This window comes from Hemiscyllium ocellatum, chromosome 16 (genome assembly GCF_020745735.1).
Source record: "Hemiscyllium ocellatum isolate sHemOce1 chromosome 16, sHemOce1.pat.X.cur, whole genome shotgun sequence".
In the NCBI taxonomy this organism is placed as follows: Eukaryota; Metazoa; Chordata; class Chondrichthyes; order Orectolobiformes; family Hemiscylliidae; genus Hemiscyllium; species Hemiscyllium ocellatum.
The window spans coordinates 54,156,952-54,183,927 of NC_083416.1; the positions used below are offsets into that span (position 1 = coordinate 54,156,952).

Here is a 26,976-nt window from a genome sequence, read left to right on the forward strand (position 1 = left end):
AAGGAAGCTTTATACACTCCTCAGCTGACAATGCACTGAAAGATATACTCTTCTGCTTCTCCTAATTTTACTTTGTTGTTCTGAAAAAAGCATTTGCTTCCGCTTCAGTGCTGAACATAGGGAACAGCTGGGCTCAGTAATTCAGTATGGAGTGAATTGTGGGTGTAAATGTCACTTCGAAGTTTTTAACTATGGGCAGGGGTATGATACAATTCCACCTCACATCCCTTCATTGTAATTTGATTTCATTGAAGGGATAGGGAATAAGGTATTATTAATAAAATGCATTTCTATATGTTTTAACAGAGTATAGTCCAAAATTCTTAACTAACAGTAAAATGTGATACATTCTGATGCAGGTTAAAAAAACAGACCTAGGAATGGAGATGTATGAGAATTTAGGACTAGTGGGAGAGGGTACTTATGGATCAGTAATGAAGTGCAGACACAGAGAGACAGGACAAATAGTCGCCATCAAAAGATTTCAAGAACGAGATGATGACAAACTGGTAAAGAAAATTGCTGTAAGAGAAATACGATTTCTGAAGGTAAGAACATGAATTATTATTAATTTGAGGGGGATATTTCATTTAAGATGTTGGGGTGGATTTATTTTTAAAAAAAAGAGATTTCCGTAGTGGAATAGTGGATAAATCCACCACTGGCAAGACATAGTCATTTATAACAGGATTTAGCCTTTGGTCCATGTACCCAAATATTTGCTGGGATTAATTAGTGGGTGTTCCAATATTCCTTAGTTTCTTTGGGCTAGGGAAAGGAAATAATAGAAATGAATTTCAACTGATGAAAAGTAAGTATGCCATCTGACATTGGACAAGGCCTTTATGAAGATCATTGTGATAAACACTAGACTGTTCTCTACTGGTCTGTCTCCCAAACTTAAGGTGGATGTCTGTCATATAACTGAGGAGGCAAATTTAAGATTTGGAGATGAAGGTGTTATCAGGAGGTTGGAGAGGAGAATTGAAATGTGAGCAGCTGATAATGAACCCTCGCATCTCTGACTGCTGGAACCAATTTATAGTTCATGACCAAAAATGTTCTTGAAAATAGAGACAATGCCCCCATGTTTTATGGTGGATTATATATTGCCTTCCAGGTATAATTAATTAGCATTTTAGCTGGGGATATTTTCAGACAGACCTATACTAGAACGGCCTGGAAGTTGTTTGTGTGCACTCATAGATTCTTCTGATAACAGTAACTCTAAGATTGCCATGGTGTAAGTATTTGGAACGAGTCATAGAGTCATACAGCAGAGTTAGGAAGGATTAGTTTGTCTGGTTTTTGAGGAGGTCATCAAGATTTCAACAGTATAAAAGTGTCACTGAGGAGCGAAGTTAGGAGAAATTTATTCATACAGATTTTATGAGACAAAGACAATGACATGATTTAAAGGAAAAACCGTGCAAGTGCTTGAAACAAGAAAACAGAAAGATATTGAGAAAGGATGGGACAGTGTGAATAACTTCAAATTGTTCAGCATAGATACAATGGGTCAAAAAGCCTCTTGGCCCTGTAAACTTCTATGATCCCTTTAAAGTACTTGGGCTAAACCATAGATTTAGTTTGTGAAGCTGGAAAACACCCCAAGTGCACGTTGTGTCCTGCTATTTTGGATGTTGGTTTGTTCGCTGAGCTTGGAGGTTCATTTCCAGACATTTCGTTACCTTACTAGGTAACATCTTCAGTGGGCCCCAAGCGAAGCAGTGTTGAAAATTCCTGCTTTCTATTTATATGTTTGGGTTTCTTTGGGTTGGTGATGTCATTTCCGGTAAGTGTCAAAACAGGTTGCATAATACTTAAAAAAGAGGATTTCTAATAACAACCAACTTATACCAACTCTTAGCTGGTTGTGGTTTGCTCATACATACAATATGCTTATCAGCACTGGGATCATTGTTCAAATACCCACATGGTGACAACAGTGGTGAAAATCCATCTGCCGACCAAGGAGAAAATCTCTTCTGAAGGCAAGTGAACTTAACATTTTAAATGCCTTGCTGCTTTAAGAATACTAAGATAGTCAGCAGCTGCAAATGCTTGAACAGTCATCATAACTGTGGGAAAAAAAACAGTGAAGCAGAAACAATCCTTCAGGTTAAAGCCTTCACTTCCGACATGGGAAGGAACACAAGGGCGGGAGTGTGAACTAATAAGAGCTTAAAGCCCTAGTCAAGCTCAGCAGGTCCAGAGCCACGTGAAGATGGATCTGTAGGGGTAGTCCCAATTTGAGACACAGCCGGTAAGTGACCGTTTCAGAGTTTTGTTTGGAAATTTAAAAATCACTTAGTAGCAAGGGGAAGAACTTCAAATTAACATTACAAAAGATCATGCGAGGAAAGATATAAGTTAATTGACCATTCGTGATGAGCCACACTGCCATTGCAAGTGCACACTATGAGGCAAGGCCACAATCACAAAGTGTAAGGCTGTAGATTTAATTTATACTCAGTATGCAACATTGGAAATTTCATGGTGGAATTTAATGTAACAAAAGGAGTAGTTTTAAACATAGAAAAGACAGAGACCAACAGAAGAAAGCGATTAACAGACTTAAGGCTAGGACAAGAATGAGATATTGATAATTTAAACCATGGTTCTTTCAGGAAGATTTAGTCAGGACAGAAAGTTTCATTTGTAAAAATTTGGAAAGGAATGTATGTTATATTTTAAGCCAGTAAGTGTGGGAATGTATCTATTTTGCCGGGAAAAAAATAAAATTTTCATTTTGATTCAGGGAATGGGAAAACTTCCATTTTGTCCATAGTAAACAGTACAGAGACGTAGCATTGTCATGAAACAAAATTTAGATGTGTTGGAGGAAATTAAACTGCATTGCCATAACATGGAATGTGAAGCTTTACTGTAAGTAAGTAATACAACATTACTGTACTAAACACGGTAAAGACATGTAAAATAAAGAAGATTAAAGCAACAATGACTTACTGGTGGATTAAAAACTTTAAGTTAAGAAGAATAAACAAACAAATGAGGAAGACATGGCAGGAAACTCATGGGATGTAGGTGTCAGTGGTTGTCCAGCATTTATTGCTCCTTAGAAGGTGATGGTGAGCTGCTTTCTTAACTGCTGCACACCATGTTCTCTAGGTAGACACACAATGGCCTTAGGGAGGGAATTCCAGGATTTTGACCTCATGACAGTGAATAAACAGTGATATATTTCCAAGTCAGGATGCTGAATGGCTTGTAGGAGAACTTGCAGGTGATCCCATATATCTGTTGCCCTTGTCCTTCTAAATAGAAGTGGTCATGGTTTGGAAGGTGTTGTCAAAATGTTACATTCCCTTCTTGAGCTTCTTACATGCTTGATGCAACTGCAATATGCCAACTTCTGTGAACAACCACAATTTATTTCAGCAAGTACAAGCTTTTGGAGAATCACGTAACACTTGTGATGCTTGCCATCCTCCCTTTATACAGGGTTTGACATCACATTCAGTCATGCATGCAAGGCACAACTTGCTGCCACTCCCCCTTAGTCACATGCCACCCAAAAACAATGTAAAGTCATTACATTATTCCTTAGAACAGTGTGGGATTAGGTTATTCCTTAAAACAGTATTTACAGAATATGATTAGATTGTCACATCCTGCTGCAAGACAGAAAAACATCCCCCCACCCCAACCAGGACATTCAATTTCTTACATGTCAGCAGAACAAACTAACCCTTTAACATCTCATAAAGATCTTTGGTGATTTCTCCAGTGCATCTTGCAGATCGTGTACGCTGCTGCTACTGAGCATCGGTGGTGAGGGAATGGATGCTTTTGGAGTGGTGCTAACCAAGTGGCTTGCTTTGTCCTGGATGGTGTCAAGCTTCTCGAGTGTTGTTGAAGCTCCACCTACTCCGTCAAATGGGGAGTATTCCATCACACTGCTGACATGTAGATGGTAGAAGGGCTTTGGAGAGTAAAGAGGTGAGTTGCTCACCACAGTATTTGTTGTCTTTTATCTGCTCTTGTCACCATTGTATTTATATGGTGAGTCCAATTGGGTTCTGGTCAATGGTAACCCCAGGATGTTGATAGTGGGGGAGTCAGTGATAGTGACATCATTGAATGTCAAGGGGCAGTGGTTAGATTGTCTCTTATTAGGGATGGTCATTGTCTAGCATTTTATGGCTCCACCGGTCAGCCCAAGCCTGGATATTGTCCAGATCTTGTTGCGTTTGAACATGGACTTCTTCAGTATCTGAGTTGTGAATGGTGCTGAGCATTGTATAATTATCGGTGAACATCCCCATTTCTGACCTTATGGTAAAGGGAAGATCATTGATGAAGCAGCTGAAGATCATTGGGCCTCAGAAACCATCTTGGTGGAACTCCTGCAGGGATATTCTGGAACTGAGAAGACTGACCTCTAACAATCACAACCATCTTCCTATGTGGAGGTATGCCTTCAACCAGTGGAGAGTTTGCCCCCAATACTCATTAACTTGAGTTTTACTAGGGTCCCTTAATGCCACACTCCATTGAATATAGTCTTGATGTCAAGGACTGTCACTCTTACTACACCTCTTCAAATGAGCACTTTTGTCCATGTTTGAACCAAGGCTGTCATGAGGTCAGGAGCTGAGTGACCCTGGCAGAACCCAAACTGGGTATCACTGAGCAGGTTATTGCAGAAAAGGTACTGTTTGATAGCAGTGTTGATGGCACCTTTCATCATTTTGCTGATGATTGAGAGAAGACTAATGGGGTGGTAATTGGCTAGGTTGGAACTGTTCTGCTTTTTGTATACAGGACATACTTGGGCAATTTTCTACATTGTCAGGTAGATGCCAGTGTTGTACCTGTACTAGAACAGCTTGGGTGGGGGAGCAGCTAGTTCTGAAGCTCAAGTCTTCAGTACTATTGCCAGAATGTTGTCAGGGCTCTTAGCCTTTGCAGTATCTAGTGCCTCCAACTATTTCTTGATATAATTTGGGAATCGAATTGCTGAAGATTCACTTCTGCAATGCTGGGGACCACTGGTGGAGGCTGAGATGGATCAATCATTTCTAGCTGAAGATTGTTGCGATTACTTCAGCCTTACCTTAGCTGCAAGGTTTAAAGTCAGAGATGAGCCAAGTAGACTACAGGCTTTGCCATCTTGGAATAAAAAACAGCTCTTAATAAATTACTTCAGGACTAAATACAAAATTGCAAGCTGAACAAGTAAATATACAATTGTATTTAATGAGACTTATAGTTGATTACACTAAAAATCACTAAAATACTTTTAAATAATTTTGTCAAGTTTTTGGCAATTACTTTAACCTGAGAACAAATGTATTTCTTGAAAGAACGTAATTTAACAGGAAAGCTCAACATAAAGGATTGGGTTAGGAGAACAGGAGTCTTGCTTGGGATGCCAATGGAGATGGACAAATTGTCAGTACCTCGTGATAGTCTTAGTTATTATGTCTAACTGGTTAATTTAACTTATATTTGTTGCTATCATACAATAAAGTACATCTTACTAAGACAATTGCCACTACTTGTTAAGTATTGTAAATTGACCATTGTTGACAGAATAGCTCTTACATTCAGAAGAAAAGGGAAGATCCTATCGCTGATGTGACACAGTGGCAGTGTTCTTACCTCTGTGCCTGAAGGATTGGGTTCATGTTCCATCTGCTATACAGATGTCTAATAGCATTTCTGAATGGGTTGACTCATAAATATCTAAAAAGGAAGATTATGTGACTTTTATGATGCAGTGGTAGTGTCCCTAACTCTGAGGCAGGAGGCCTGAGCAGTCCCACCTGCTCCAGAGGTGTATAACAACATCTCTGAACAGGTTGATTAGGAAATATCTAAAAATGTTAACCTGGAAATGTCCTTACTTTTAGGTCAGAAGGTCTGTGTGCAAATCGCATCTGTCCCAGATGTGTAATGGAACACAATCAAACAAGTTGATTATAAATAACTACCTCCTGGAGCCTTCAGTAACTTCTTCCATCTGGGTCAGAAGGTCCCAGGTTGAAGTTGCAGCTGCACTTGAGATGTACAATAACATGCCTTAGCAAGAGGATTGGTGCCGGTAGTTCACCCCAACCATACATTAGTATTGTTTGGTCTTGAGGCATATACAACACCAGCAAGAGGTGATATGTCCACTTAAGTTTTCTTTCCCCCAGTTCTGATGCTCCTTTCTCACATTCCTGTCCAAGATCGATGCCTATTAGAATGAAGAATTAGAAAGTTCCATCTCATATTCTCCTTTTAATTGTTCTTATTAATGCAAACTGCAAGTTTCAGTTGTGAATAATTATCATTTCTTCCATTCATATTGCTTAACACCTGACAGCAATTTAGGCATGAAAATCTGGTCAACCTTATCGAAGTGTTCAAGCAAAAAAAACGTTTATTCTTGGTGTTTGAGTTTGTGGATCATACTGTTCTGGATGATTTGGAACGGTTTCCAAATGGACTGGAGAGTAAAAAGCTCAGAAAATGTCTTATTCAGGTGTTAAGAGCCACGGAATATCTTCACAAGAACAATGTGAGTAAAAACAACTGAGGACACTTAAAATTTACTCATGAATTGCTTGTAGCCTTGCCCATATCTGTACTTGATAAATATAAGTTGTTTCATATGTACTATTTATGTAAAGGCCCTGTTTTAACATTGATCTGTTAATGGGGACCATATTAATGTTTAGCATCAGGAAATCTTTGCTCTAAAGTTATTTCACATGGGTCTGATGTAAGATCATGTGACCTGATTGGGACTATTTGGATCGACCTCTCCAATTCCCTGACAGTTTCCCTTAGCGACCAGCTGGCTTGCAGCCTCTCCCACTCTCAGACCCTCCCTTTCAGTGACCCTATGGACCACACTTTCTCCTGCACTTTGATTTCCAGCCCTTGTGACTCTTCTGATCACTGCTGACCCTCTGGCCTGTGGCCTCATTCTCCCAGATACTGTTGATCTTTCATCTCACCACATCTCTGTCTTCTGGTTTACCTCATGAAAATTGAAGCAATTCTCACTGCTTACTTCCAGTGGGTTTGTTTATAGTTTGATAGGATTTGATAGTGGGAAACAGCAAGAGGAGTGGTGAGGAATGGGAGGCTCAGTGAGAGGGAAGATCAAGGAGCAAAATGTATGGCAAGTGGAAGGCTATTTAATCATTGAATCATAGAATCCCTACAATGAGTACCATGAGAACAAGATAACAGAAGAGGCAGCAAGGAGGAGAGAAGTAGAAAGAATTAGCATACTTACTTTATATTTTAAATTTATTTTGTTTTAAATGTTATTTCATTTTTCAATATGGGAATCCAGCAATGCAGAGAGATTGTGAGATTGTGGTAATATCCCAAGATGAGTAATCGAGAGACCAAGACTACTTACTGAGAATAATTCCAGTCAGGTCACCTCTTAATCTTCTAGACTCCAATCCACTCAACTTCTCCTCATAAGAAAATCCCTCCATACCCAGGATAAACTGAGTAAACCTTGTCTGGATTGTCACCAGCGCAAATATATCTTTCCTCAGATTTGCACAAAATGGTTTGCAGCATTCCAGCGATGCTCTGACTTGTGCTTTGTATAGTTTTAGTAGAACCTTCCTGTTTTTACATTCCATTCCCTTTGAGATAAAGGCCAACATTCCATTTGCTTTCCCTATTGCCTGCTGAACCTGTATGCTAGATTTTTGTGATTGATGCACAAGGATTCCTAAATCTCTGTCTGCTGTAGACATCCACAGTCTTTCTCCATTTAAATAATATTCAGCTCTTCTATTCTTCCTGCAAAAGTAGATAACCAGTGAGAATATGTGGTTAACAAGTGCACTATCTCTCCTGCGTCTGACCAACCGGTGGGACAGGACATCCCTCGGGATGATGATAGTCATGTCTAGAATATTGTCTGTAAGTTATGAATAGAATAGCATTCCTACATTGTGGAAGCAGGCTACTTAGCCCATCAAATTCACACCAACCATCTAAAGAGCATCCCACCCAGACCCACTTACTACCCTATTCCTGTAACCCTGTATTTCCCAAGGCTAATCCACCTAGCTTGTTCTTCCGTGGACACTATGGGCAATTTAGCATGGCCAATCCACCTAACCTGCATATCCTTGGACTGTGGGAGGAAAACATAGCACCCAGAGGAAACCCACCAACAGATACGCAAATTCCGCACAGACAGTCGCCCAGGACTGAATTGAACCCTTGTTTCTGGGGCTGTGAGGCAGCAGTGCTAGCCACTAAGCTGACATGCCATCCAGTGGTTCAAGCTGTTGTTTGACTAGACTGTGAGATATCTCCTTTAACTTCGGCTTTAGGCTCCAGATGTTAGTAAGGAGGACTTGGCAGGGTCAGTGAGACTGACAACTAGTAACAACTGTTCAATTAATTAACTAAAATTCTTATCATGGCTTCTAGTTTTGGAAAGTAAAATGACAGTGAAGCCAGCAAAAGGCAGGTAGAAATTATATGGGCAGGAAGCAGTGATGGCAAAGGTAGGAAGGATAACTTTGATGTGCTGATATCTGTTGCTCCATTACTTTATTCATAATTTGATGAGTTATTGCTATGATTACTGTAACACTGGTGATTAATTAATTTATTGATTTGCTGATGCACCACTTATTCAGTTGTTGCCATATTCCCAGCTCTGTAAAGTCATAAATTCATTGGTGCTTGTTTCCTTATTATGTAACTCATTCATAGATCCATTAGTTTATCTGTGACTGCTGTTGCATTCATTAATAGATTCATTGTTTTTTTTCATTAATTGATGGTTCATTTTATCTTGTGCCATATTCACAGCTCGATTAAGCTGTTAGTTACCTTCAAGTTTATAAATTTATTCCTTCATTATTGCTTATGATTTGCTGGTATCTATTGCTCATTAGTTCATTATCAATAGTTATGTAGCTGTAATTCCAGTATTCTTTTATTGTTATCATTATATGGTGTTTAGATTTGGGTTAGCTTCTGATCGTTTTGATTTCCCATTTGTTTTAATGGTGTCATGTCACTATTTTATGATTTGCTTTCATTGCTTTTCATCTTCAAAAAAATCTTATGGCATCTTTTTATGTCCATCTGAAAGGGAAGATGAGATTGCAGGTAAAATCTCACCCAAAAGACAATGCAGCATTCCTCAATACTGACATATCAATCTAGATTTTTGTGTTCATATCTCTGGGATGGGATTTGGCATCACAACTTTCTATAAACTTGATATAAACTGAGCCATGGCTGGCATTACCTATATAACTGTGCACTTCTAACTTTTCTTACGGTGAACATCCTCGCTCTTTAGAATTGCTCACTTTCAATTGGTAACACACTTAAGAGTCATAGAGTCATTCAGCACAGAAACAGTCTCTTCCTTCCAACCAATTCATGGAGAACATAATCCCAAACTGAACTAGTCCCACCTGCCTGTTCCTGGCCCATATCCCTCCAAACCTTTCCTATTCATGTACTTATCCAAATGTCTTTTAAATGTTGTAATTATACCCATATCTACCATCTCCTCAGGAAGTTCATTCTACATGCGAACTACCCTCTGTTAAAAAAAGTTGCCCCTCATTTATTTTTTAAATCTCTATCCTCTCACCTTAAAATGTGCCCCCAATCTTGACATTGCCCATCCTAAGGAAAAGACAATGACTATTAACTCTATCTATACCCCTCATTATTTTATCAGTCTATCCAGTCTTTCTTTATAACTCAAATCTTTCACTACTTAAGGAGAGAAGGCTTCACCAAGTGGGCTGTTGATGGTTACACAGAGATTGAATGTCAGATGACCCACTCATGACCACGTCCTTTTCATTTTTACTGTTCAATACATTAAGCAATTTAGTACTGGGGAAGTGTATGTTATTTGAATAAAATTATTGTGATCTGAACTGGTTGTGTGAAGTTAAATTAATCTCTTGTCACTTGGACAAAATGTGTAAATTTATTTTATTCTGCTTTATTATTTCTTCTGAATTATTTTTCCTCCAGATAATTCATCGTGATATCAAACCTGAGAATGTCCTGGTCTCAGGGTCTGGTGTTGTTAAACTATGTGATTTTGGATTTGCCCGTTCATTGGCTGCACCAGGAGAGCCTTACACAGAATATGTCGCCACTCGGTGGTACAGAGCTCCAGAGTTAGTAGTTGGTGATACGAAATATGGAAAGTAGGTATATATAATGGAAAGTAGGTATATATAATAAAACATGACTTTTCTTTCTTTTATAAGTAGGAGAATATAGAGCCATTCCCTCTAACAGCACTGTATTTTTAAGCCTTGCAGATTGGGAAGGCCCCTTGTTTAGCCCTTATGTGTGTGGAGCCAACTGATTTAAGTCAGGTGAAGCAATTTGTCTCAACGTCCACAAGCTAGATAAAGGAAAAATCCACCAAAATTTCCAGTCAGCGCCTATCCTGTGCTTAGTGTTGCAAGGGCACTTATGTGAGATCTCAGGAGGCAAAAACTAGTTCAGGCTCATTGTAAAGTCCCAGAAATCGAATAGCTTACTAATATTCATTTCCTCAGATCATATATACAGAATGATCATTTCAGGAGAAGAATTCAAAGACAAAAACATGAGACACATTAGGGAAAAAAAACCCTGACATTCTTGAAGCTTGCTTAATTTGGTCTTACTAATGTGGACTTGTCAGAAATTGGATTGGAAGGAATCAAACTTGAGTCTTGAGAGAATGAGTGCAAGGTTGAGCAGTAATGGGACCTTCAAAGACTTTTCACAAAAAGGGCAGCTAGGATTTCACAGCAATGCTGATGGTGGGGGTGCTAATATGCAATCAATCGTATAAAAACACTTACATGCCTCTACATATAAGTGTTAATGAAATTGTTATGCTGGCTGAAACTTCCAGGTCTGTTGCTATATTTTAGGGATAAGTAAAAGGCAACAGTATTCACATTCTGCTATTAACCATAGTAGTGGAATTCAAGGTTAAGATAAAATGCACAAATTTCACACGTGTCAGCATTAGGAAAGAGGAAAAGTAATCATGGGTTACAGGAACATAGGAACAGTATTAAGACATTCAGTTCATCGAACCTACCCTACCATTCAATTACATGATGGCTGATCTACCCCAATAACACTTTCTCATCTTGATAACCTTTAACGTAATTAATCTCCAAAGAAACTGTTGATTTTTAAATTGAACATGATCAATGATTGAGCTCCCACAGTCCTCTGGCAATAGAAGTCCAGAAAATTTGCCACCCTAAATTCCGAAATCTCAGCTTTAAATAACCTATTTCTAATCCTAGCTGAAAATGTGTTGCTGGTTAAAGCACAGCAGATTAGGCAGCATCCAAGGAACAGGAAATTTGACGTTTCGGGCCAGAGCCCTTCATCAGGAATGAGGGAGGAAGAGAGCTTCTTCAAGGAAGGCATCCTTGCAAGAGGAAAGGGAGGAAGAGAGCTTCTTCAAGGAAGGCATCCTTGCAAGAGGAGGGGGAGGAAGAGAGCTCTGGCCCGAAATGTCGAATTTCCTGTTCCTTGGATGCTGCCTAACCTGCTGTGCTTTAACCAGCAACACATTTTCAGCTCTGATCTCCAGCATCTGCAGACCTCACTCTTTATATCTCCTTGTGAGGATGTTATCCCTGGTCTTGCTAAGCTGTAGTCTATCCATTTTATATCAGTCCCATCTTCCCAAGAACTGGTCTCAATGCATCAGGAATCCAATGTCCTTCTCCTATGCCAGTATTCCTGCCGAGTGTTCAATCGCTCAATTCTTCTATTTCCTCGCTCACTACCAAGTGGGCATAGTGGTAATTGTCAGATTACTGTTTTGGAGATCCTGCTTTTCAATCTCCTTCCTAGCTCTGGAAATCTGCTTTCGGGACCTCATTCCTCTCCCTATCTAAGTCATCCATACTGATGTGGACCATGAATGTTGGCTGATTTCAATTCCCCAGCAACATGTCCTGCAGCTTTCCCGTAGCATGTTTGAAGGAGTCATGTTTATGGCCAGAGAAACACTTGTCCATTCCACTAACTAAATAATCCCCTATCAATATAAATCAAATAACTGTTGATACTGGAGATTTGAAACAAACTAAAATGGGAATTGCTTAAGAAACTCAGCAAGTGTGGAGAGAAAACAGTTTGCACTTTGAGTCCAATGATTCTTAACAATTCGCTATCAATGGTGCTTTACCACACTTCTTCCTCTCCTCCTGTATAGTTGAGCTTCTTGTGGTTCTCCTGACTTCAATTTGACTGCACTCTTCTGAGAAACCATTTGAACTCACTGGTATCCAAAGTGAAAAACTGATTTGCCAGCAAGATCATCTTTTCCTGCAATATATGACTAGTTCTTTTGGAGAACTTTATTCCCTATGTATTATCTGTCTGTACATCTTAAAGCTGAGGTACGATCAGTATCCTCTGTGCTATCCTTAAAGTCCTCTGGTTTGTGATATACAGCAATGACTTTGAACCGATCTGTAGTAACATAACCCGGCGTTCAAGCTTGTGATCTCATGATACTTCCTGAAGATGTGTTCGGCTCAGACATATGATATGTCCATGACACACACATTCTGCGTGCTGTACCTTCTGCTTTGCTGAGCTGTTCTGCCATCTCTCAGCTGTACCAACTATTAATTACTTACCAGTTACTCTGACACTAGTAGGAGCCAAATGCTGTCCAGTGAAGAAACTCAACACCCTCCAAATTCACTTGACTTGAAATCCACACCCAGCTTGAAATGTATACTCAGACCCCTGTATTTATATTCTGGACTTACAATGCAGCAACCAAATGGAAGTGAGGTGAGTTCATCTGCCCTAGCAGACAGTGCATCCTCTGGGGGTTCTGCCTGTTCTACTTCTGAAGGGATGTGTTCTGTGAGACTGGGAGTGATGGACCTCTACATCTGGCTCTTCCTCACCTGGCTGTAGATTGTGAATACAATCTAGAGACTACAGAAAAGAACATAAAGAATTGTTTGTATTATTTAACTAAATAATTTGCATATGGCAATCAATAACTATATCCACTTAAACATCTGCATCTTGTAATATCTCAGTAGAGACTGGATCCCTGGGAGTGGGTTACAAGCTGGAATCCAATCAAGACACCAAAATTGGAGGTGTAGTGGACAGTGAAGAAGGTTACCTCAGATTACAATGTGATCTTGATCTGATGGGACAATGGGCCGAGGAATGGCAGATGGGGTTTAATTTAAATAAATGTGAGGTGCTGCATTTTGGAAAAGCAAATGAGAGCAGGACTTATACACTTAATGGTAAGGTCCTAGGGAGTGTTGCAGAACAAAGAGACCTTGGAGTTCAGGTTCACAGTTCCTTAAAAGTAGAGTCACAGGTAGATAGGATAGTGAAGAAGGCATTTCCTTTATTGGTCAGATCATTGAGTATAGGAGTTGGAAAGTCATATTATGGCTGTATAGGATATTAGTTAGGCCACTTCTGGAATATTGTGTGCAATTCTATCGGAAGGATGTTGTGAAACTTGAAAGGGATCAGAAAAGATTTACAAGGATGTTGTCAGAGTTGGAGGATTTGAGCTATGAGTGGGGGTGGGGTTGTGTGTGTCTGAATAGACTGGGACTATTTTCCCTGGAGGATCAGAGGCTGAAGGGTAATCTTATAAAGGTTTATAAAATCATGAGGGGCATTAATAGGATAAACAGACAAAGTCTTTTCCCTGGGATGGAGGAATCCAGAACTAGAGGGCATAGGTTTAGGGCGAGAGGGGAAAGATATAAAAGGGACCTAAGGGGCAACTTTTTCTACGCAGAGGGTGGTGTGTTTAAGGAATGAGCTGCCAGAGGAAGTGGTGAAGGGTGGTATAATTACAGCATTTAAAAGGTATCTGGATGGGTATATGAATAGGAAGGGTTTTAGAGAGATATGGGCCAAGTGCTGGCAAATGGGACTAGGTTGGGTTAGAATAAATGGTCGGCATGGACAAGTTGGACCAAAAGGTCTGTTTCTGTGCTGTACGTCTCTATGACTATGAGATTATTTGAGACCAGGTACTATTTTGCAGCAATGCAAAGATATGAAAAGATATTTCATAACGTGCAAGTTATCAGGTCAATTGATGAATAAGCCTTATGAATTAGCTATGTACATTGTCTGTCAGTGTCTCAAGAATAATGATGCCTTTGGGAAAGTATTTTCAGATAACTAAATTATTGTTAATTATTCATTTTAGATTTTTTTCAGCAATGTATTTTGTTGTGCAGTTTTAGCTAATTTATGTATAATTTTAATCCTGGGCTAACTGAAAGGATGATCACAAGTTATTGATTGTGATAAGCAGGGAATTTAGTTAAGTTGTGGCAGTTATATGCTGCAGCATTACAAAACAAAATGCAATATAAAATTCACTTTTTTGTTTGAAAATAGAAAAGCTCAGATTTTAAGATACTTTTAATTAACCTGTACGTTAATTAAACGTTTTGAAATGTCTGGAGCAGGTGAGACATGAGTCCAGGTCTTTTGGCCTAGAGAAAGGAATATTACTACAAGTGCTTCCTTCAAGTGTTGGATTATAGCATATCTTTTAGACCAGACTGTAACTTTAATGCAGTAATATGACATCATGACATGTGATGTGCAAGTATAAATTGTCTGAAGTAGTATGAAGTCCCTCTTTGTGTAATGAAATCAGTTATGTGTAATATACAGTAGCATCAGTAAGGACAGAACCCATACTGTCTTTGCAGATTAGTAACATTGTAGCATTGTTAATAATGGGTGTTGTTAATAAACCTCAAGATATCTGACTCAATAATAATCCAGTCTTTGTGGTAAATGTTACATTGGCTAACATATGGAAAGCTGTAAAACACATCACCAAAGGTTACAGAACCAAGGCAAGTGGATACATTTGAGATAACTATCACTCTGATCTATTGAATGGTAAGACCAGTGTGAGGAGCTAAATGGTCTACTCCTATTCCTATGTATCTATTCCAGATATTTCAGTTGTAATTCTCAACTTCTACACTTATTTTAGAATGAGGCAATTTGATGCTTTGCAGCCTATACCTAAACCTGATAATTTTTACTCTAGGGATCTCAAACTTGAAGAACTTTATTTAAATTGGATAAAAATGTAATTCATGACAGGCCAGTACCAGGCTGAATGTCACCAAATGTATTAAATTTCTGAATCTGTTAAGAACTCATCCATCAATCAATATTGATATATAGTGCAGATACTTGGCCATTTACTTGTCAAATGTGGAAATAAACTAAATTGTACACATACCAGACTATTTTAAAATAAAACAGTTCCCAGTGAGAGACTATATGGACCTGAGAGCTAGAGGACACTGAATAATTGAACATGGAGAACAGACCTCATTCAGTCTCCAATTTTAAAATCATCGTTTCTATTTTTATTTTTGTATTGCAGCTTGATTTTTTTTCAATATGGTATATGTGAAATGCAAAACAAATTACACATTAGGAAGCAGAAAGGTCTCAGTCTCATGGTAGACTCCGTAATGATTTCCTCATCTCTATGTATCGTCTCAATCCTGAGTCTGATAACATGCACTGCTACTTCTGTGGATCATCATTGATGCCCACAGAAGTGGCAGGGCATATTATCATTGTACGTGCCTGAGAGGTTGATTTGCCTGGAGCACCATTTTATCTGCAGTACATGCTGAGGAACTAGTATCCACAAAACTGTAATTTCTGAAAAGTTAACACTGGTGACAGGTTGAAATCATTGCTGGACAAGTTCACACAGGTTTTTACAATTGGTTGTGTGGACCTGGGCCCTCTTGCAGCACAATGGATCCAAGAGGCATGGGTTCAAGTCCCACCTGCTCCAGAGGTGGAGAATAACCACTCTGAACAGATTGATTAGAAAAGTGGGGACTTAAGTAATTGCCCTGTCCTGAACTGGCTCTGCATGTAAATTAATCAATCGGGGGAAAAATGGACGATTTTGGTGGCATTTAATACATGAAATTAAAATCCACTCATGATTCAATGATGGAAAAAAGAAAGTTCAGCTGTGGGTAAGAGCACTTCTGGATAAAGAAAAGGAAACTTAAGGGAGCACTATAGTGTGGTGATTGACCCTTTGCCTAACACATGAAAGGTCCCCAGTTCGAAACCGAGCTGAAACAGTCTTGCTGCCTTATTATCCAGGCAAAATGTTGTTCCTGCTTGTGGTAAAGTTGAAAGGAATTTGGACAGTTCTTGTGAAAAGCCTCTAAACTAGGAGGCTGGAATTCAAGTCACACCAGAGATTTGTAATAACATTTTTGGACATCTTGGTTCGAAAGTATTTTAAAAAAGGAACTTAAGGGGATGAGAGGGCTTGGGTTTAATTCCCACTTTAGCCCTAAAGTGTATTACAACACATCTGAACAGATTAATTTTAAAAATCAATATTGTAACACATTTAGTGAAATAAATTTGAACCTAAGAGAGGATCCTTGTGGTGCAATGGTACTGTCCCTACTTCAGAGCTAGTAGGCATAGATTCAAGTCCCACCTGTTCCAGAAGGGTTTAAAAACTCCTTGAACAAGTTGATTAAAAAATACCTGGGAACACAAGGGAAGGGGCTATTGTAGCACAGTGCCCCTACCTCTAGACAGGAGGCCCACGTTCAAGACCCATCTGCTCCAAAGGTGTGTCATTTCATGTCTGAAAATACTGCTTAGAAAAATGTCTAGGAGCTTAAGGGAATTGCTGATAAAAAGCATGACAACATGAAAAAAAAAGATCTTGTTGACAGGATGTGCACACTCTTTTAAAGTTTTCTGGCTGTTATCGATGAATGCATGAAGCCACTCTTATTGCTTGTTAAAGATCAAGCCACAGGATTTTGTGAAGAAACCCTTGATTCCATAATTAATTACCATTTCCAAAGGGTCATTGCATTCTGCATTATTACTTCTGCTAAAAGTTTTAGAACAGTTGCAATAAAACATAATAAAAATTATCACCTCAATACAGTTTGTACATGTGCTACATCTGACACAGAACAATTAGCACTTTATGCTCAAGAATGATTTCTAAGGGATAATTGATCACAATAAATATTTCCTAAAACAATAATACATATTTTCTTTGCAAGACCTGTAGATATTTGGGCATTTGGATGCCTGAGTATTGAAATGGCAACAGGAAACCCTTACCTACCAGGAAACTCTGACTTAGATCAGATCCACAAGATAGTGACACAAGTGGGTAAGTACAAATTAAAAAGTTTAATTATTATTCATGGTCTATTGTACAAGATATTCACACAAATTTAACAAACAGAGATGTAATTGAAATAAAATATATCCCCATAATAGTTGCAAGTAATCAATTGGAATGCAAGAGTAAAGCAACTTTACTACATTTATACAAGGTGTTGATGAGACCAAAGCTGGAGTAGTATTCAATTGTGCTCTTTTTACTCAAAGAAGAATATCCTTTCCCGAGAGGGAGAGCAACAACATTTTCACATGGGAAGTGGATTCAAACCAGATAGTGATGTATATTAAAAATCACATACTTTTCCTGGATAACAAATTGTTTCACAGGTGGAGTCTTACAATCTTATTGTCTTATACCTTAACTTCCCAGACTTAGAGCACCATTTTCCATTTTTCTCCCATCAAGAATATGATGGCCGCAGTCTTATTTGAATATCCATCTGGAGGATTGACATGGGAAGAGTCACTGAAAACGGCTAACTTCATCTCTCAGATCACACTTGAGTGGGTGTTTCCCCAGATTTAGTTCTGTTTTTGGAGCCTCCCAAACTATTGTGTTCCATCATTATATTCCATTCCATTTTGTCATAACTCTCATCAGATCTTGTCTGAATACGCAGTTATTTTAACTGTCCTATCACTTTTTAATTGATCTATTTCTTCTCTAGATTCAGATCATCACTCTGTAGCAACTTGGTCTGATTTACTGGGAAATGATTTAACATTGTAATTGTTGAGTTAAGGTTATTCCGGACCTGGACTGAGTACTTATTAACCACATATACTAAAAAGCCCCAGAAGGCTGTTACAATTAAAATTATCTCTATCCTATCTGAATCAAATCACTCAACTTCCACAGAACCTTTGCATAGAAAATCATTGACTTGCATCATAAAGATGTTTGAGAGTTTCTATTTGTGATACCAGTAATATGTTGTCAGGTATGATTTCAGTTGAATACAATCTACTTTCAGAAAGAAACAGCTATCCAACAAATATCATACCCTTGGCATATCATTTAATGCATGAACACATTTGTTTAATTTCCATAGTTTCCCATCTGCATTAAATGGTTTCAAAAACACTTCTTTTTTTCAAATTTTCACCTTGCAAAACCAATTGACTAACATTCCCAAGAATATCTGGCTAAAAGAGTTGAAAAAAATCTTCAAGGTCATGTTTCTTGTTGTGGAGGAGTCAACTGTAAAATTTTGTTTAACTTGTCCCTCTCTGAAATCCCAAGCCACTAGTATTGCTTTGACTACCTATGCCTTATCAAGTAGTCCTCCTGAGGCTGCTTTCTGAGATCGATAGCATCACAGGTACCCAGTCATCCACCAATTTAATTCATGCCACATGATATCATGAAACAGCTGAGGCACTGGATCTTGCAAAGGCGATGGCCCTGAGTGCATTCTGGTAATAGTATTGACAACTTGGGTGACACAGTGGCACAATGGTTCGCTTTGGTGCCTTACAGTGCCAGGGACCTAGGTTCAATTCTACCTTCAGGTGACTGTGTTGTTTTTGCACGTTATCCTGGTGTCTGCATGGGTTTCTTCCAGGTGCTCTGGCTTTCCTCCGACAGTCCAAAGATGTGCAGGGTTTTTTTAGATTAGATTAGATTACTTACAGTGTGGAAACAGACCCTTCGGCCCAACAAGTTCGCATCGACTCTCGAAAGAGCAACCCATCCAGACTCATTCCCCTACATTTTCCCCTTCACCTAACACTACGGGCAATTTAGCACGGCCAATTCACCTAACCTGCACATTTTTGGTCTGTGGGAGGAAACCAGAGCACCTGGAGGAAATCCACACAGACACGGGGAGAATGTGCAAACTCCACACAGACAGTTGTCTGAGGTGGGAAATGAACCCGGGTCTTTGGCGCTGTGAGGCAGCAGTGCTAGCCACTGTGCAGCCCATGTAGGTGTATTGGCCATGATAAGTTGCCTATAGTGTCCAGGGATGCGCAGACAAGGTGGATTACCCATGGGAAATGCTGGGGTACAAGAATAGGAGGGTGGGTGGATCTGGCTGGGATGCTCATTGGAGGGTCAGTGTGACTCGCTGGGCAGAATGGCCTGCTTCCACATTGTAGAGAGAAGGGCTTTTGCCCAAAACATCGATTTTCCTGCTCCTTGGGTGCTGCCTGACCTGCTGTGCTTTTCCAGCACCACTGTGATCTAAACTCTGGTTTCCAGCATCTGCAGTCCTCACTTTTACCGAGTTGATTTTAACATTACTGCGAATCCTCTTGCAAGGATGCCTGCCTTGAAGAAGTTCTCCTCCTCTCTCCACAAGAATCACCTATTGTACTCTTTGCTACCTTCTCCCCAGCCTCCTCCCCCACTTAACTCTCCATCCTGGAGGCTTCCTGCTTCTATTCCTGATAAAGGGCTTTTGCCTGAAACGTCGATTTTCCTGCTCCTCGGATGTTGCCTGACCTGCTGTGCTTTTCCAGCACCACTTTGATCTAAACTCTGGTTTCCAGCATCACTTTTGTCTAGTCTATGATTTTATGACTTGCTGCTTGCTGTCATTCAGCCAAGTTATTCCAGTACAACTAAAGCATTGGCATATACCCAACAATATGGAAGATTACCTATATCCCAAAAAAGCGTAACAAATCCAACCCAGCCAATTCCTACTTAATCAATAGATACTTGATTGTCAACAAAGTGATGGAAGGGTTTATTGACAGGACTAAAAAGCAACACTTAGATAGGAAAGTTCTGCTTGATGTCTGGGTTCTGCTAAGGCCACTCAGTGCCTGACCTCATTATAACCTTGATGCAAACATGAACAAAGGAACTGAAGGCCAAGGTGAGGCAAAAGTGTCTATCCTTGACACAAAGGCAGCATTTGACTAAGAATAGCATCAAGCAGACCAAAGACAAGTAGAGTTAAAGGGAATCATGGTAAAAATCTGTCCACTGAATGGTATCATAGCTAATACAAAGGAAGATAGTTGTGGTTGTCTCATGTTAACCTCCTCAGCCCAGAACAATACTGCAAATATTCTTTACAGTAGTGTCCTGGGCTCAACCATCAGATGTTTTAGCAGTGGTAAAGATTGTATTATATTCAATACCATTTGCAACATTCAGATAATTAAGTGGCCGGTGTCAATATGAGCTAATAATTGGCAAGTAACATCTGTGCTTCAAAATTACCAGGCTATGCCCATTTTCAAGAAAAGAGAATTTAACCATCATCCCTTGATATTCAATGGCATCACTGATGCTCCATTATCATCATCCTGGGGGTTACCAATGATCAGGTAAGTACTGAGGGAATAAAGCAGGTCAGAGGCTAGGAATTCCATGGCAAGTACCACACCTCCTGTCTCATTGTTCCTGTCCACCATCTAGAAGGCACTTGTCAGGAATGTAATAGAATATACTTCACTTGCCTGGATGGGTGCAGCTCCAACAATACTCAGGAAGTTTGACATTACCCAGAACAAAGCTGCTAGATTGGCAACTTCACCATTGATACACAGTATCATCCCAAGTTACACTGCAGTAACTTACCAAAGCTCCTCCGACAATACCTGTCAAACCTACCATGTCTACCATCTACAAAGATGGAGATATGCATCAAAACACCACCTGCAGTTTCCCCTCCAAGCTATTCATCATTCTGACTTGGATCTATGAGTTGATACAGTTGGGTCTTAAAAAGACCTGCATTTGCAACTCTAACAGTCCCTTCAGTTATATTTGTTACTCTGGTGAGAAATAGCTTTGTCTATCCTCCTCCAGTCTCTGATGCATTGCATTCTGTTCCTCGTAACTGTCAAACATATAATGAAGTGAATTGCATTGCTTCATCACCTTCTACTGTTGCTCAGATTCTGCAATGTAATAATCAATCCTGATTAAGCTATTTTGACGACTGTGGTTGGAGAATTACTACCTTTCCCTATCAATAAACGTAACCCTTTCCACTTTTTCTGATAATCTCTTTTATAATCTAAAGAATGCCTAGAATTAAACTTTATCTCCCGTAGCATAATTCAATATCATAAGGGATGCCAAATTTTCCCTGTGACTTTTGCCTTGATGAATGTTCTTCTCCCTGTATCTAGGTCATTCAAGTGCACAGAAAAGGTGGAACTATTTGTAGTCTCTTCCAAGGCTGGGGAATGATTACACATCACTGGTATTTTTGGATTGCTTCCAAAGACCAACTGATACAAACTTAGCCTCGAAACAGTGAGATTAATTTTTCACATAGACTGCCCATGCTAGGGCTATTGTTGATTTATAATTTGGCTGGTCACTTAAGGTGTTACAAAGCATCTCATCAATCACTGTGTGATTTATTTGACAAAGCCCATTCCTGAAGGGACGTTTCAGCTGCTGTGTTTATAATTGCAATGTTCAAGCACAGGTCCCGTAAGCTTATCATTGTCAACATCTTCGGATGTTTATGGGTACCCCTTTTTTAATTTGTATAATTCAAGTGGTCAAGCATTTGTGTGGACTGGTTAAAGGCCAGTTTATTACAAACTTTTGTTGAGGGTCCCTGAAGAATAATGTGATAAATTTATTAACTAAAAAAAATTACAGAACAACATCAGTCTTACAGTGCAGAAAGAGGCTATTGCCCATTGTACCTACACCAGCCCTGCAAATGAATATTGTTATCTTTGGCAATCTCTGGCTTTATCCCCCATGCCCTTACACATTATTTTTATCCAGGTAATCATCCAACACTCTCTTCAATGCCTCAGTTGAGACTGCCTCCTCCACAATTCCATGCAGCGCATTTCAAACACAAATTACTTGCTGTGTGAAAAGGAATTTTTTTCTTATTTTGCCCTTGCTTCTTTTGCAAATCACTTTAAATCTATGCTGTGTCATCTTGGTTCTTTATAAGCAGAAACAATTTCACCCTCTCTACTTTATCCAGCCAAAGCATGATTTTGAAAACTTCTATCAGAGGTCTCTTCCTTTCTCCAAGGAGGACAGTCCCAAGTTCCTCAAAGCTCATAACTGAAGTTTCTCATCCCTGCAACCATTCTCATAAATCACATCAGAACTCTCTCTAATGTGTTCACATCCTTCCCATATATGATCTCCAAGCTGTCGGCTTAGCTCAGTTGGCTTGATTGGTGGTTTGTAGAGCAGTGTGATACCAACAGTGTGGGTTCAATTCCCATTACCAGTTTGAAGTTACCATGAAGGACTCTCCTTCTTAACTTCTTCCCTTGCCTGAGGATTAGTGGCCCTCAGGTTAAATCACCACCAGGGTCTTCTCTCTGTAATGAGAGAGCAGCCCCTATGGTCTGTAAGACTGTGGTGACACAACAAGCTGTACATAATACTCCACCTGATATTGAACAAGATGCCAAGACTAAACCAAATACTCATAAGACAAAAGAATATCTCAAATGAGAAAGTTCCAATAGGTCTCTACAATATACAATTGGCACATGCAATGTTGTTTGAATTTTTTCTTGCTAAAATTAAGGTTAACCCTTGAAATCCAATCCAGCAACTGTGATATCTTCTGCAGTTGAATTGTTGGTGTTTTCATGTAAGGTGGGCTCAATGTAACAACAGATTTTAGGAGAGAGAGAAGACTCCTGACTTTGGTTCCGTAGACATGGCAATTTTAGCTGACAAATTACAGTAAACCATTACTTGTTTTGAGATTTCTTTTTCTCCTCACCCACTGGAGGGAACTTTCTTCCAGATGATTCTAGCTGGGATCTCTTTCATGACAGATTGGTTGCTTTTTTGTTTCATTCTTTGCTTGCAAGCTAAGAAGGTATTGTTACCATGTGACCTATACAAAAAGCTCGGTCATGTTTTTGTTTAAGGCATTTGCAGTTCGAAGGCAATCCTTCCCCCACCTGTGGTTCTTAGGTTTGTTATGTTCGAAGCCTAATTTTCATTCTCACAATGAGTCATCACTGAAGCTTTGTTATCTCCTGGGTAACAGTGAAAAGTAATTGCATTGAGGGTCATCAAGCCAGGTCAGTCACGAATACAAGAGCAACAAGGTATGTTGATTATAAAACACTTCATTTATGCCTTTCCCCATAGAAATTTCTGTTGTTTGACAAATAATTCCTTTATAATCAATGCTACTTACCCAAATGAAGATTGCTTTTCATTTTGCACATATCTTGAGGATTATCTTTTGCCATCTTCGGAGTGGAGATTAAGTCTGACAGCCACAGCTCCGTCTGGCCTGGAGATATTTTGAAACAATCTTTTCCAAGGATTTTGAAAAAAAACATTGTAGTCTTTAAAGCAGGTTTTCTATAAGTTATTTGGTCATGTATCTCCGGCCTTACTGGAAATAAATAAAATCTAGATACGTTCTTTTGGGTTAGAAAATTATGTTTTAGAAACAAAAAACAATTTTATGTTACATTCATGCAGGTGATGGTTGCAATATAGCTTCTGACTATTTCCTAGTTAGGTGTTATCTTGGGAATTATTTCCTTTCTCTTTTTCCTAGTTTTTATTACAGCTTGTATTAACTCTTGCCTTTGGACTTTGCTAAACTCTCTATTTGCAGCTAAATAAAAACAGAAAGAACTGCGGATGTTGTAAATCGGAAACAGAAACAGAAATTGCTGGAACAACACAGCAGGTCTGGTAGCATCTGTGGAGATGAATCAGAGTTTACAGTTTGGGTTGAGGGACCCTTCTTAGAAAGGTCTTTCTCTGAGGAAAGGTCACTCGACCCGAAACATTAATTCTGATTTCTCTCCACAGCTGCTGTCAGACATGCTGAGCTGTTCCAGTTATTTCTATTTACAGCGTTTTCATTTAGTGAGGTCTGCAAAGAATGTGCCAGGCAAGTTCAATGCTCATTTTCTGGATTAGTGGTGCTGGAAGAGCACAGCAGTTCAGGCAGCATCCGAGGAGCAAATCTCAGTCAATCATTGTTATTTATCAATAAAAATTTCTTGTTCTTTTGCCAGATTTCAACCCTTTAGCTTCCCTTAGCAATTTGACCCCTCATTGGGCCTGTAATTCAATCCTTCTTTGGTCAAAGTCCCTTTTTGCTGTTACAAGAGTATCATGAATATGCTGTTTATTTTCTAGACAGAAGGTTTGCTATTCCTGTCTAGTATGGTCACTGCATAACTCTCAATTTCTTGATTCTTTTTGAGGGAGGTCAATAATTCTTCCAGTTCAGAGAATTTTCCTTTCCCTTGAAGTCCTTGATTTTATCTTTTACCCAACAAATCATTTTAATAAAGTCAAGGTTAAACCTGAATTCAGGGACTCCTATTTTGGCAGCTGTACTCTGTGTTACACTGAGGGGTGTGGTTAACTTCTGGACTGCAAGAACACAGATATTTGATCCGTTTGTCAGCAATAGTTAACCTTTTAGGGCCATTCTGTGGTCCTAGTCTTTTCTGTGGTGAAACTGGCTTTGGAAATTCTGTAGATCACCTTTTCTGCCTCTTTCAACTTACATACCTGATGTTAATTTCTTTGAACAACTAAGTGATTTCCCTCACTTCTTCAACTAAGCTGGGCATCTTCCTCACTATCTGTCAGCCTGGAGAGGCATTAATCAGTGTTACTACTTCATTCTATTCATTTTTATTTAGCTACATCAATCTTCACTGGTTGTACTGCCCCCTTTAGGGCTTATACTTTTTTTCAGCAAGCTGACCCCTGCAGAAACTTGCTCCAGCTGTTCAGTTTGTTCAGCCTCTCTGGGCTCTTCTGAGTATTTTTCAACTTGCAAAATCATTTCCATATAGACAGTTTTCCCTTTGCATGGTTATGCTTGATATTACATCCATCCTCTAACAAGTTCAATTGTTAAATGAGTTTTCCTCAATAGCACCACTTCCCCAAGCATTTATGATATTTTCAGAGCCCTTGGGAAATGTTAGCAAAGACTAATTTTGAATAAAATGGGTCTTGTGTCCCTGCCTTTGAGTCAGAAAGCTCCAAGTTTAAGTCCCTCCTTAGGAAGTAATGACTATGGAAGTGTGTCATCACACATTCAAAGAGTTTGATTACAAATTAAACTGTTTGATTAAAACTACAAAAACAAATGGAAATGCCAAATAATCTGTCAATCAAAGCAATCCAGCAGACAGTTTCCTTAAACCCTCAACAGCTGCTTCAGCCTATTCTTTTCCTGTTTAAAGATTACAGTTTTAAAATGTTTCAGATCATGATCTTAAGTGGACCTTATCTGTCCTTCAATGGTATTTGCATCTTCTTCACTAATTCATGACTCCCATACTGTGGGATAAAATCCTTGGGCCAGTCAAAATGGGTCTCTTCGAACTGGGCTCTGCGTTTAAATGGCCCTATTGAGTTGAGCTTTTCCTCCTATATCGGTCACACCCATTCCCCATCCTTCTGCTGAGGGAAGAGGCTGGGATGGTCCAGGTCAGACAATTCCCTCCCCTTCCTGGATCCCTCCATCTCCACCTTTGGTGACCGACTCAATGTGGACACCTACTTCAAGCCCGCTGACTCCCACAGCTGCCTGGACTACACCTCCTTCCACCCCACCCCTGTAAAAAACGTGATCACTTACTCCCAATTCCTCCACCTCTGTCGTATCTGCTCCCAGGAGAAGCAATTTCTCTCCAGAACATCCAGATGGCCTCCTATTTCAAGGATTGCAATTTCCCCTGGCACGTGGTCAACAATACCCTCCAGCGCAATTCCTCCATTTTCCGCACCTCTGCCCTTGAATTCCACCCCTCTAACTGCACTAAGGATAGAATCCCCTAGTCCTCACATTCCACCCCATTAATCTTCGGATTTAGCGCATTATCCTCCGCCCTTTCCGCCACCTATAATTAGACCCCACCACCAGAGGTATATTTCACTCCCCATCCCTTTCAGCATTCCGCAATAATCACTCCCTCCGTGACTCCTTCATTAGGTCCATAGCCTCCACCAATTCATCCTCCTCTCCCGGCACCTTTCCTTGCCACCGCGAGGGGTGTAAAACCTGCACCCACACTTCTCCCCCTCACCTCCATCCAAAGTCCCAAAGGAGCCTTCCACATCCAGCAGAGATTTTCTTGCACATCCAAACATGTCATCTACTTTATCTGTTGCTCTCAATGTGGTCTCCTCTACATTGGGGAGCTAAGACGCCAATGTGTGGAACGTTTCAGGGAACATCTCTGGGGTACACACACCAAACAACCCAACCGCCTTCTAGTCAAACACTTCAACTCCCCCTTCCAAACCGCCAAGGGCTTGACAGGGCACGTGGTGAGAGGATGTTTCCCCTCTTGCAAGTGTCTAGGACTAGAGGCCATTGTCTTAGAATTAAGGGGGATACATCTAAGATTGAGATGAGGGGGAATTTCTTTTCTCTTACCACAGGCAGCTTTGGGAGCAGAATCCTTGTGTATATTTAAGGCTGAGAGAGAAAAAAAAATCAGTCGGGGAATCAGGCAAGTGAATATGCAGGATGTCGGATCAGCCATGATCCTATTTCTTATAGCCCAATGGTAACTTAGAAATCCAACAAGCACAGTGTCTTATTAACTCCTTCATCAAACAGATTAAAGAACTTTTCATGAATAGCTCAGATTCTGAACCAAGAAGTAGAAGTTGTTATATTAAATTCAATGTCAACTCAAATCAGGTAAAGAAAGCAAAATAAAGAAAGGAAAAAAAAGATTAAAAGACAGAAAGCAAATGGTAAAAATTTAAATTTCATTACCTTAAATATCTGAATTCTTAAATCTTATAAATCTCTAATCTAACAATAC

At 39.6% G+C, this 26,976-nt stretch overlaps 1 protein-coding gene across 1 annotated transcript in view; it reads left to right on the forward strand.

Moving 5' to 3' along the window:
- The first annotated feature begins 380 nt into the window (after window positions 1-380).
- Window positions 381-26,976, forward strand: part of LOC132823078 (cyclin-dependent kinase-like 2) — a 79,972-nt gene continuing 53,376 nt past the window's right edge. The window contains exons 1-4 of the mRNA XM_060836618.1: window positions 381-548; window positions 6,338-6,532; window positions 10,009-10,187; window positions 17,112-17,224. Coding sequence (XP_060692601.1) covers window positions 381-548; window positions 6,338-6,532; window positions 10,009-10,187; window positions 17,112-17,224 — 655 coding nt within the window. The remainder of the gene's footprint in view (window positions 549-6,337; window positions 6,533-10,008; window positions 10,188-17,111; window positions 17,225-26,976) is intronic.